We start from the raw sequence: 13,077 nt of genomic DNA, 5'->3' as shown, positions 1-13,077 counted from the left end.
AAAGACCTCTAGAAAAAGTACACCCCTAAAGATCTTGTTGATTATTTGACACAGCAAAACAGAAAATAAATCTCATTCTTATTCCTTCCAATGTTTTTTAAATAATGAAACACTTCTTTGATGCTGTTCATCCCCCTCTGGCCCATTATTTACATCTAAAATAAACGTGTTTATCAATTAAAGTAATGGAGACTTGTTTTTATGTTTGAGGTTTGATACAGGCATATGTCGACTGTATCTTGAGGCTCCTGGGACAGACGTCCCTGGCTTCTGGCCACCTTTGCCCGATGATAAAGGCGCCTATGTGTGCATTTTTAACCCTCCCCATGCTGCTTCTCTCTCGGTGGGCGGAGCCTCGGAGCTGCTCGGAGCTTTAATACAGATGCGCTCTCGGTGCGCTCTGCGTTCAGAAGAGAGCACGGACAACAGACCGCACCATGACAGCCCCAAACAACAGCTACGATGTGATCGTGGTCGGCGGAGGGATATCAGGTAAAATCAGTAACTTTGAGCCTATCTGCGGGTTTGTGTGAGGATGAATAAAGTGTGGTGGTGATGGCGCCCTGATGCGCTTTATGACTGACAACTGTTGCACGGAAGCTGCTCGGCTTGTTTCTGCAGACCAGCTGGGGTTAAAGCTCACTTTTATCCCTCTGAATTCGTTTCCTTCTTCTTCTACGCTTCTGCCCGCGTCCTCCTTCCTCTCTTCGTTAGTCTCCTGTCTGTCTCTACGCACAGCTCGGTTAAATAACAGCTAATCATCCGGAGAGAGCAGTTTGCCTTACATAATGGCAGGAGGAAGTGTCACCGTTATCCCAGGAGGATTTCTGGGCTCTTTAACATGTTTGTCATTAATTCTCCATGGGGTCTGAGGGAGATCTGATGCTGAAATCTCCATCTGCTGTTTGCTACATCAGCAGCTGTCTGCAGGGTGGAAAGGCTGCATGTTTGGATGGTTGTCACAGGCTCATTATGAGGGGCTGCAACAACAATATGAGAGAGAAAAGGAAGTGCTCACCAAAGAGGCTCATGGGAGCACTGCCTTGTTAAGCAACACTTCATTAAAGGCTGCAGGAGTGTGCATTCCTGCATTTTCAATGTTGCAAAACATCTCTGGGATATGAGTTCTCTCATTAGGGATGATTTTTTTTCTTTTTTTTCTTTTTTTCAGAAAGAAAGGAAGGCATGCATGCAAGAGAGACAAATCACAACTTCAAAGTCAGCATCTATGTTTATTTCTGCTGATTCAAAGCTCTCAAGTTAGATAGGTTCAGGAAGTAGTGATGGATTATCTGCTAAAACAACACACTTAGAAGTAGGGCTGGGCTGTGTTTAGATTTGTTTAGTTTTACTGATTTTATCGGTCCTGATTCTGGTTCTCAGTAGCTGCACATGTGGAACTTTGTTTTATATGTGCTTTTGTTGTCATACATAGGAACAAAGAAGAGTGTGGCACTGCGTCTCATGGCAAAGTGCCACTCAAAAACTCCAATCTTACCTGTGTTTCCTCAGCTGATGTCCATCCAGTCTCTCTCGTTGTGACAGGAAATCCGTCTCTTTTGAGACCCAGAGCATTTGGCTCAGCTTAGTAGAGCCGGTTGTTTGGCTCCCAAAAGGCTCTTCTTTTAGTACCAGTTTGGTTTTTGTTAGGATTATGTTTTGGGCTTTATACCTTTATCTGACAACCAAAGAGTGACAGGAATCATGAGGAAAGACAATGGGGGAAGAAATGCATCAAACATACACCTACACCTGCACTGTGATCAGTGCATTGATAACTATTGGCCCAGCATGTGGCGTCTGCTTTACCTAACTAACTGAGTCAAACTGGCACCTTCCTAACCTTGCAAAGCAGATGGATATGCCCGTCTCCGTGTTTCTAACTGGCAAATCCATCTTGCAAAGCTCCATCTGAAATGTTTCAGCCCGGTTAGAAAGTGACGGGACCAATCAGCGTCAAGGGGCACTACTTTTGGTGGAAGACATTAGCGTGGATGCTGCTAAAGCACCAGTTTTATCAGAACTTAACGACATTTCTTCATTAAAAGAAGAACAAAGAACAGCAGTGTGTTGTTTCCTTTTCAAAAACGACAAAAGTCAGGTACTGACATGTAGGGATGTCATGATTACAGATTTTCTTGGTGCGATTATTGTCAGAGAAATAATTGTGATTTTACGATTATCATGATAATTTTTACATTATTAGAACTAACCCTCCAGGTTTTTTTTTCAAAGGCTCTGCCCTTTCTCAGATGCTGTGTATGGAAGGTTTTCCAGATGGATGTGTGTAACACATCCAGCTGGTGTGTCAGGTTAGCACCTTCCAATTTGGCTTTTTAAATTCAACTCAAACTGGCTCACATGAAAGGGCTGTTCAGTTGAACAGACTCGTTCTTGAACGGCTCATCATTACTCGACCTCTCACCCCACAAGGTTTATTCTGTTGATAGTACATCACCATTTACATGAAAAGCATGTTTATGACAAAATAAGGATGTTTAATATGTAAAAGGTGCTCAGGTAGCCTCTTAACTCATACTGGACTCCTGCATAGACTAAACTAGGAGGTCTGCAGGTTTGTGATATGGATCACCTCCTCTCAAGGTGAATTTGATAAACTGGGGTACAAATCCCTCTTTTGTAAAGTGAAGGGATCACACTCATGTAGAAATGTTCTGATGACAACAGCAGAGTTTAGGTCCATTTAGAGCTGTAAAGGTCTAACGTTCCTCTGTTCCTAATGGCTGTACCACCCCCAGTGGGCGTTTGGGATCACATGATTGCAAACAACCCATCAGAATTGTTTCCTGAAACTTACTGTTATGATGAAACCCATGTTTAGTTATTCATTGCATGTATGCATTTTTGTTTTGATATATGTGTGTGAATGATGGTGTGATGCAGAAATACTCCACCTTCCACCGTGATCTGAAAATTGCCATGTGCCATGTTGCACTGTAATCTAGATAACAATTAATTGCTCAGCCTGGGATGATATTTATAATCAAACATGTTTGATATTTATGAATCCAGTTCAGCTCTAACTTGATCAGGAGCAGTAAAATGATTGCATTTGAAGCACAAGTTACATTTGGACAAATGATCAGTTGCAGCATGCTTTGAAACGGGCCATGCTGCCAGTTGAATAGGGGGCAAATCAGGCAAAAGAGTGACCTTTTATCTTAAGTTCTTTTGGATGCCATGGATCATTAAGTAGTAGAGCTATTATCATGTTAAAAGAGCTGGTTTAAAAAAAAAAAAGATATCTTTGACTGATGTTTGAACTCTGTGCTTCTGTCTCCGTCCCCTTACTTCCTCCTCCTTCTGACAGCTCTGTTTGTGGTCGGTCTCTCTGTCCGTCTGTCTGTGTGAAGAATGTAGGTCAGATGTTGTCAGTTCAGATACGAGTCAAACTGGACACACAAACACTTCAGAAACACGTAAATCTAATAAATCAGCCACTCCTCCCCCTGCTGCCTCTCTCTCTCCTGTCATATTAGGCTCCTTTAATTCCTCCATTTGTTTTCGCCACTGCCCTTTAGTGGCCTGAGATGAGCTCCACTTATAACAATCAGTGTCCAATCAAAGGACAGATAAACACCCTCCCTCCTCCTCCTCCTCCTCCTCAGGCGAGGACTGGGTGATACAGACCAAACACGACATGGTAGAGCTGAATGACAAAAATCAGACATCACTGAAACTTGACTGATACATCTGCAATAAAAACGACCCCTACTATTGGATGATTTTTCATTTTTGGTTATCAGAGTTTGCAGACAAACTCGTATATACTGTCTAAACTGCACAAGAAAAATGGAAACATTGCCCTGTATCAAGGTTGTTGAAATGTTCTCTTATCCTAAACACCATGCGTTTTAAACGGATCAAATCTCCATTTTTTTAATCATCAGTGGGACAGAGACTTCATGATCTTCAGCCATATTTCTCTGAGAGAGAGAGCAACAGTGTCCAAATTACAATATCAACAATACATTGGCAACACGTGGAGAGTTGGTGTAACTTGGGAGAGGCGAGGGATTTTATTTTTTAACCATGGATTTTGAGAAAGTAGAAAATTACATCAACCCTAATTTCATGATTTTTAGTCCTTAATGACTGCGGGTAAACTTTGTTTCCTCTTATTTGTTTGTGCTTCATGCATGGTGACGATGAAGTCTGTATGAAATATGTGTACAAATCAGTAGAAGTATTTATAGGCTGATCTTTCCAGCCAATATAGGCTTGATATTAAGAACCAGTATAAGCTGATATTTACAGCCAATATAAGCTGATATTTACTGCGAGTATAGGCTGATATTCACAGCCAATAAGGGCTGATATTTAGAACCAATATAAGCTGATGTTTACAACCAATATAGGCCATTATTTACAGCTGATATATGCCAATATTTACAGCTGATATATGCCAATATTTACAGCCAATATAGGCCGTCATTTATTTTAGAAATATATATTTATTTATTCTGTCTAACCTTTCCATTTATTAAAATCAAGATTGCAATAAACAAAAAATGATAAAGAATCATGATATAACATCATATGCCACATATTTAACCTTATTTAAATCGCATAAGATTAATAAACTACAAAAAAGAACTATCTACCACATTAACAGGCCCCTGTGTAAAGTATGAAAGGCTGATATAGAGCAGAAATGTCTGTTGAAGTCCACATGTGTGTAAATAAGTTGAAGAAAAAAATCTAAAATGGGAACACAGGCCAAACATTTTGATCATTATTAAAAAGGGTTGCAGAAAAGTCCATACTGGTGCTTTAGAGTGATCTGGGGATGTGAAGAAATAAAATGTTTGGTACTGAAAATGTTTGCTGTTTTTAAATCAACATGTTTTAACACAAATGTGCATAGTTGTGTTCCTAATTTAAAGGTAATCAGGGGTAATCAGGTCTTTGTTGTTTTTGTTAAAGACATGTTTTTATGAAATACAGAGACCTGTCAATAATTACATTGCAGACACTTTTTTTTCTGTAACCGTGTGAAATTTTTGCACAAAATCGCCTGGGCCCCATATCGAATCGAAATCGTATCATGCCAGATTTTGTGATATCGGATAATATCGTATCGTCCAAAATATCAAAATCATATTGTATCGGGACGAAACTGGTGATTTACACCCCTATTATTTACCCCATCAACATCAAAATAAATCTACTGATATACTGTTGTGTCTAACCTATAATCTTCACTAAAAATCTTTAAAATCAAACATAAATCACGGCCCTAGCTCAGACCTGTGTTTCTCTGCTTATGTGATTGTCATTTCCCTGCCGCCCACCGGCAGCACGGTGGCCCTCAGCTGAGCACTTTCTGAGAAAACATTAAATACTTGTGACAGCCTGTTATCAAACCAGCAGCACAAAGGATGAGGGGAAGGAGGGGGAGGAAAATACTTCTTCCTGTTTAGTAGAGCAGCTGTGAATGTGGGAAATGAGAGAGAGAGAGAGAGAGAGAGAGAGAGAGAGAGAGGAGAAAGGAGCAAGCAGAAGAAAACTGCTGTCTGAGAAATCAGGAAGGGAAAAGGGTAACAGGCTTCCAGGGAATGTGAATAAGGAATAGGTGGAGGCTGTGAAACTGGGATGATGATTGAAGCTCTGAAGGGAGTAAATATAAAATGAAAACTGAATTTTTCCGAGCAGACTGATGCAGTTATCTTTGATAAACAGTTTAGTGGATAATCCAGAGAATGCAGCCACTCAACATGAGCAGCAGAGAGGAAAATAGAACCAGGGCAATGAGGGAAAAATGACACCCCGATGCATCGTTCCCAAACTGTCAGGATACTTCAGTAGTAATTTTGTCACTCATTGTTTGCATCTCATGCAGTTAGAGCAAGGTGTAATACTGAGAGCTACTTGTCAAGTATTGGAAGGCCACTTTTAACTGCTTTTCTCCCTCACTGTGTGAAATTCGTCCATGAAACCAAAACATAGGTTTACTTTTAAATTGACACACCTTATGGAGTGCTATTTTTAAAGAACAGAAACCTCAACTCAAATGAGAAGTAAACCACAGAGGTGGGTAAAGCTGAGCAGCGTCTAGTCTCTACTCAGCCTGGAAATGTCTAGTGGGACCGCAACAGTACAGCTGGTAAAGGAGTACTGCATCATGGCAGGGTTTCTGAACTCACAACTGATGTCAAAGAATAATTGTGCTTCATTACAAGTAAACAGCTCAAGACGATGAAGACTCTTTTTGTGGCAGCCGCCATGACAGGACGTGCCCCTTTGAAAATGAAGTATTTCTCTGGTTTTGAAAACAGTTGAATATTTAAGGTAATAAATATGGCTGATGCTGGTGTGAGCTCTGCCCTTGTTTTACTAGATGTAACAGCTGACCCCAGAATTATGGTTCAAAGGCTGCAGCATTTATCAAACAGAAATGTTTTGTGTCTTGGTGATCGTTTCCCCTCACTCTGGACTGAACCGTAGAGTCCCACAGGGATCAATTTTTATCTAAGACTTTTCTCTAAAGCCAAGACAAGAGAGCGTATAACTCCTGTTTTAATGACCTTACATGGACTGCCCATTTCTTTTTAGGATTGTTTTTAAGGTCTGGCCCCTTGAATATCCATCAAGTGCACAGCCTGAGATCCTCAGACAGGAAACCTCTCTCTGTTCCCACCTCAAACTTTAAATCAAAGAGTGATCAAGTGTTTGCTGTTCAGGCACCTTGGCCGTGAATGACCTGCCCGAGGATCTGAAACCAGCTGTTGTGTGAGTAGTGATGTAGAACCCAGGATGCGGAGGCGGAGGAGCAGTTTTAACAGTTTTATTTGCACAGGTAAGCAATCAGGGAATATGAGTCCAAGAGTCCGGGCGGGAAGAGAGTGCTGGAGCTGGCTGCAGTGAGCGGGGAGTGAGGCACTGGAAGAAAAAGGAGGAGACATGTTAGAGCAGGTCCACAAGACACAAGCACCGGAGATAACTCAAAAATGTCTATCAAAAACTCTAAAGACTTCTCTGAAGATTTCTCGAGAGAACGTGTGAGCCTGGAGCAGAAGTTTACCGCTAGGGAAGGTAGTCAAAACTCAGGTGCTGGTGGAGAGCTGCAGCCGATCTTAAGTAGTCCCTCCTGATGAGAACTTGCTGCAGGTGTGATCTCTCCACAGCACTGGGGGGGGGGGGGGGGGGGGGGGATTGCCTCAGGGAACACAAAGTAAAGTTAGTGACTCCGGAAACCGGAAGTTACCATAATAAAGCAAAATGTACGAAGTAAAACACCACACCAGCTACACAGAGAGTATTCAGAGCCCCTTCACTTTTTCAGTTTTTCTTATGTTTCAGCCAGATGCTAGCAAAAAAAAGTTCATTTTTATTCTCATTCATCTACACCCAGTACCACATCATGACAAGGTGAGAACAGAGTTTTAGACATTTTGGCAAATGTATGAAAATAAAAAACTGAATTATCACACTTACATCAGTATTCAGAGCTGTTCCTCCAACTCTTTAAATGTAGCTCAGGCTTCTCCCATTTCTCTGATCTTTGCTGAGATGTTTCTACACTTTGATTGGAGTCCACCAGGGCTAAATTAAATTGATTGGACATGGTTTGGAAAGGCACACACCTCTCTATAGAAGACCTCCAGTCAAGGTGTAGAAACATCTCAGCATACGGCTCTGAATACTGATGTCAGTGTGATAATTCAGTTTTTTATTTTCATACATCTGCAACAAAAATGTCTGTGTTCACTTCATGCTGGGGTATTGAGTGTAGATGATTGAGAATTAAATGATTTTTGACTGTAGAAGCAGACTAAAACATAAGAAAATTGAAAACATGAAGGGGCTCTGAATACTTTTTTCAATGACCTGTTAATCAGGAAGTTCTTCTAAATCACTTTAAAAACCAATATTTACTGGAAAGCCTTCTTGTGAATTGTGTTTAATCAATGATCCATTGTTAAAAACGGTTTATTTGACCTTTGATCTAGATTTTTTATATTTTCATCAATCATTCCTTGTTTATTCTTCTGTATAATCTGTTGTAGCACACACAGCAGTGTATTTAATTATGACGTACTTCTCACTTATCCCTGCTTGCGTTAATGCTGATGCACTACACTGCTGCTGGCAAAGTTTCACTTCCTCCACCCCAGCCTCCTCTATAGCATAAAGCTGTTGTACCCTCATTCAGATTCATGCTGCTATGGAGTAATTGCTCTTGAACTAGTTTTATTGTATTCAATACACATTGTCACAAATGTATCTGTGTATATAGGGGCTTCTAGCCATGTACTCCCTAGTGTGTACTCCCTGGAAAGTCAAGTATGCTACTTGACTAACACAGGGAACATCTTCAGAGCAGAGCCTTCTTCGACAAGTTAAAATGTAGATTTATTTTGCATTTAAATGGTTAAATGTACGACGAGTGTTCCTGACTGAAGTGCTTTTCCAGGAAGGTATTAATTAAATAAAAATGAACAATATCATCAGTCAGTTTAGTGAATGTTACCTCTTCCCTGTTAAAGTCTGAAACTGTCTCTTGTTTCCTGGTAAGCCTCACTTTCTTTAAGGAGCAGCGTGGTCCTCATCTAGTCCTGACAAAAATGAACGTATTCTCATGTTGAGCAATAATGAGGAGATCTGACCCCTCCCTGCTGATGTCAGGCCCTTTAACTGTTTGTTCAGTAATTATCAGGCTGAGGTTAGGAGCCTCACAGTTAAACCACAGCACTGTGGTGGATGTTATCGTTCTGGTCCAAGAGTTTGTGTCTGTTGGGAATGGCTGTGCTTGTTTGAGCTCCAAGGTCTCCCCAGGACACGCTAAAAATTCTTTGACAGCATGTTTCTCAACAACAGCTGTGATTAGATTTTATACAAACACAGAAACAAAACAAAGCAACGTATGAATAAAATCTGAATCTCCCCAACTCTGGTCAACACTCATGGAGAGTTTAGACTAATGATCAGCTTTCTGGCCTTCAGTTTTTAGTCCTCTGGCTTTCTCTAGGGTTTCTAGGATACCAGGTTTAACATGATTCTAGCACAAATCCAACAATACTGATACCCATTTTGATGCAGTTGCAACCAAAATAGAAGTCCTAGACATGCAATATTGGGCACTTTCTGTTAAGTGAGGAAGTTTGTTGTAGGACCCAGAAGCAGACAGACGAGGTGAGCAGTTAGAAGGAGTTTTAATGTTTGCAGTTGTAGGCTGGCTGGTTGGTTTGGGTATCAGAGGAGACAGGTGAATTCTGGTCCTGTTGGCTTTCCGTAGCTGTGTTGCAGGAGGAGTCGTTTAGATGGCTGGATTTGTAGAATCTGGGCACAGAGAAAAAGGCTGTTAGAAACACGGGTAAGGAGTAGTCAAGCAGTAGAAACTCTGAACTAAATTTGCACAGAGGGGCCGATAATAAATACCACAGAGTGGATGTAATAATCTGGCGACGAGTGGAGCTGAAACCAGGCTTCTTATACTGAGGCAGATGAGTTGATGGGATCCAGCTGAGTCATCCAGGTGATCCAGCAAGGTGCTTGATTGCAAGCAGTTGGAGGGTGTGGCACACGAACAATCAGAGACAGACAGGAAGCAGCCAGAGCTGTGACAGGACCCCCCTCTCAATGGGCACCTCCAGGTGCCCTTCCAGGTTTGTTGGGAAACTTGCGATAGAAGTCATGTAAGAGTCCAGGGTCCAGGATGAGTCTTCTGGAAATCCAGGAACGCTCCTCAGGTCCGTAGCCTTCCCAATCCACTAGATACTGGAATCCACGACCGCGACGGCGTACATCCAGAATCCGTGAGACAGTAAAGGCAGGGTGGTTATTAATGACCCGGGGGGGTGGTGGGGGGTCGGCCGGAGGGCACAGAGGGCTAGAAGACACAGGCTTGAGAAGAGAGACGTGGAAGGTAGGGTGGACCTTTAAGGCTGCAGGGAGTTTGAGGCGAACTGCAGTAGGATTGATAACTCTTTCGATTTCATAAGGCCCGATGAATCTGGGTGCCAACTTGCGGGAATCGACTTGCAGGGGGAGGTCTCGAGAGGATAGCCAGACCTTTTGACCAGGTTGGTATAGCGGGGCAGGAGTACGACGTCTGTCTGCTAAGTGCTGGTTTCTAGCAGCAGAGCGTAGGAGAGCGGCTCGGGCAGCTTTCCAAACTTGATGGCAGCGTCAGAATTGGCCTGGACTGAGGGAACAGCCACTTCGCCCTCCTGGGCTGGGAAAAGGGGAGGCTGGAAACCCAGGGAGACCATAAATGGAGACATACCAGTGGCTGAACTGATCATGGAGTTGTGGGCATACTCGATCCAAGGGAGGTGTGAACTCCAAGATGCTGGATGATGGGCAGTGACGCAGCGGAGTGCTGATTCCAGATCTTGGTTGGCTCTCTCAGTTTGGCCGTTAGTTTGAGGGTGGTAACCGGAGGATAGACTAACTGTGGCCCCAAGGGCACGGCAGAATGCTCTCCATACTTGGCTTGAGAACTGAGGACCTCTATCAGAAACAATATCCTGTGGGATGCCATGAAGCCTAAACACATGGTGCACGAGGAGGTCAGCTGTCTCGGTGGCAGAGGGAAGTTTCGGGAGAGGGACAAAATGCACAGCTTTGGAAAAACGGTCGACTATGGTGAGTATAGTTGTGTTTCCTTGAGATGGAGGCAGACCAGTAACAAAGTCAACAGCAATGTGTGACCATGGGCGACTGGGGATAGGTAGGGGGCGCAGATACCCAGCCGGAGCCTGGTGGGAAGACTTGCTGCGGGCACAGACAGAACAGGAGGACACAAATGAACGGGTATCTTGGGACATGGTCGGCCACCAAAATCTCTCCTTTAGGAAGGCTAAGGTTCTATTGATACCAGGGTGACAGGACAACTTGGAGGAGTGCCCCCACTGAAGCACATCAGAACGGAGAGAGTCTGGTACAAATAATCGATTTTCGGGTCCATTACCAGGAGCAGGTTGAGTTAGCTGTGCTTCCCTTACAACATATTCAATCTCCCAATGAGCAGCTGCCACCACACAGGCTGGGGGGAGAATGGTCTCAGGTTGGATCTCCTCAATCTCTGGATCTGTTAAACGAGAGAGGGCATCTGGCTTGATGTTCCTAGAACCAGGGCGATATGTCAGGGAAAACTTGAATCTTCCAAGGAAGAGTGACCAACGAGCCTGACGGGAGTTCAGCCTCCTGGCTGAACGCAAATAAGACAGGTTTTTGTGGTCTGTCCAAACGATGAATGGCTGTTTTGCCCCCTCTAGCCAGTGTCTCCATTCTTGTAATGCCAGTACAACTGCCAACAGCTCTCTATTCCCCACATCATAATTGTGCTCTGCTGGGGAAAGTCGGCGGGAGAAGTAGGCACAGGGATGCAGCTTTTGGTCAGAGGGAGATCTCTGGGATAGTACTGCTCCAACTCCAGAGTCTGAAGCATCCACTTCCACAATAAACTGGAGAGATGGGTCAGGATGGCTGAGGACCGGAGCTGAAGTGAACAACTTCTTTAGATGATGAAAGGCTGCTTCAGCTTCTGGTGACCAAATAAAGGGACGAGAGGTGGAGGTGAGCTGGGTTAGGGGGGCTGCCACACGACTGTAGTCCCTTATAAAGCGTCGGTAGAAGTTAGCGAAGCCAAGGAAACGCTGAAGCTGTTTGCGGGAGGTGGGAATGGGCCAGTCTGTCACTGCCTGGGTCTTAGCTGGGTCTGCCTTCAACTGTCCATGCTCAATGATGAAGCCAAGGAAGCTCACTGAGGAAACGTGAAATTCACTCTTTTCAGCTTTGACAAACAATTTGTTTTCCAAGAGTCGTTGAAGGACCAGTCGGATGTGTTGGACATGCTCCTTCATGTCAGGGGAGAAGATCAGGATATCATCCAAATAAACAAAGATGAATTTGTTGAGCATGTCGGAGGATGTCATTGACCAACGCCTGAAAAACAGCAGGGGCATTAGTGAGGCCAAAGGGCATAACCAAATATTCAAAATGGCCAAGGGGAGTGTTGAAGGCTGTTTTCCACTCATCACCTTCCTTGATTCGAACCAGGTGGTAAGCGTTGCGTAGGTCCAGTTTAGAGAAGACAGTAGCCTGGTGTAGGGGTTCAAAAGCAGAGTCCATGAGAGGAAGTGGGTACTTGTTCTTTACTGTTATGTCATTTAACCCTCTGTAGTCAATGCATGGCCTCAGTGTTTTGTCCTTTTTCTCCACGAAGAAAAATCCAGCACCAACAGGAGAAGAGGAGGGGCGTATCAAACCAGCAGCCAATGAGTCATGAATGTATTTCTCCATGGCTTCGTTCAGGGCGAGAGAGGTTGTATAGCCGACTAGAGGGCAAGGGGGCGCCGGGGAGCAGGTCAATAGAGCAGTCATATGGCCGGTGAGGTGGTAGAGAAAGGGCTTGTGACTTACTGAACACTTCACCTAAATCATGGTACTCAGGGGGGACAGAGGATAAATCTGGAGGCTCAGGGGGTGTAGTCACAGGGCATGGGCTAGGAGCTAGGGCTGATTTGAGACAGTGGGAATGACAAAAAACACTCCAGCTGACAATGGTGCCTTTAGACCAATCAATATGGGGGTTGTGAAGTTTTAGCCAAGGTAAACCAAGGACTACAGGGACATGAGGAGAGGGGAGAACAAAGAACTTGATGGTTTCTCGATGATTACCAGATAGGATTAGAGTAACTGGGGTGGTACAATGGGTGACTTGGGCCATGGTTTTACCATCTAGGCTATTAACAGCCTTAGGAGAGGATATGGGTTCAATAGGGATGCCAGTCTGATTAACAAGGGATGAATCAATGAAATTATCATCTGCTCCAGAATCAACAAAACAAATGAGAGGGATGGACTCACTGTTCCATAGGAGGGTGGCTTGAAGCTGGCCTTGGTTTGGTGGGGTCGTAGCAGAGGAGGTGGTGTGGCTCATCAGAGACCCCTTGATTACTGATGAGCCTGCTCTTTGGGCGCTGGGGACAGGAGGTGAGATAATGACCAGGATTTCCACAGTAAATGCAGAGACCTGAGGAGAAACGCGCTGTCGCTCTGATGGGGTGAGGCGAGTCCGGCCAGCTGCATGGGTTCTTCCGTCAGGGG

General features: G+C 43.8%; 1 protein-coding gene across 1 annotated transcript in view; it reads left to right on the top strand.

The window, feature by feature from the left end:
- Positions 1-366: 366 nt before the first annotated feature.
- Positions 367-13,077, top strand: part of mao (monoamine oxidase) — a 56,404-nt gene continuing 43,693 nt past the window's right edge. Inside the window, exon 1 of the mRNA XM_041806724.1 lies at positions 367-492. Coding sequence (XP_041662658.1) covers positions 438-492 — 55 coding nt within the window. The 5' untranslated portion in view covers positions 367-437. The remainder of the gene's footprint in view (positions 493-13,077) is intronic.

This window comes from Cheilinus undulatus, linkage group 15 (assembly GCF_018320785.1).
Source record: "Cheilinus undulatus linkage group 15, ASM1832078v1, whole genome shotgun sequence".
In the NCBI taxonomy this organism is placed as follows: Eukaryota; Metazoa; Chordata; class Actinopteri; order Labriformes; family Labridae; genus Cheilinus; species Cheilinus undulatus.
Note: the sequence above shows the minus strand (reverse complement) of the source record. Positions and strands in the feature narration are given on the sequence as shown.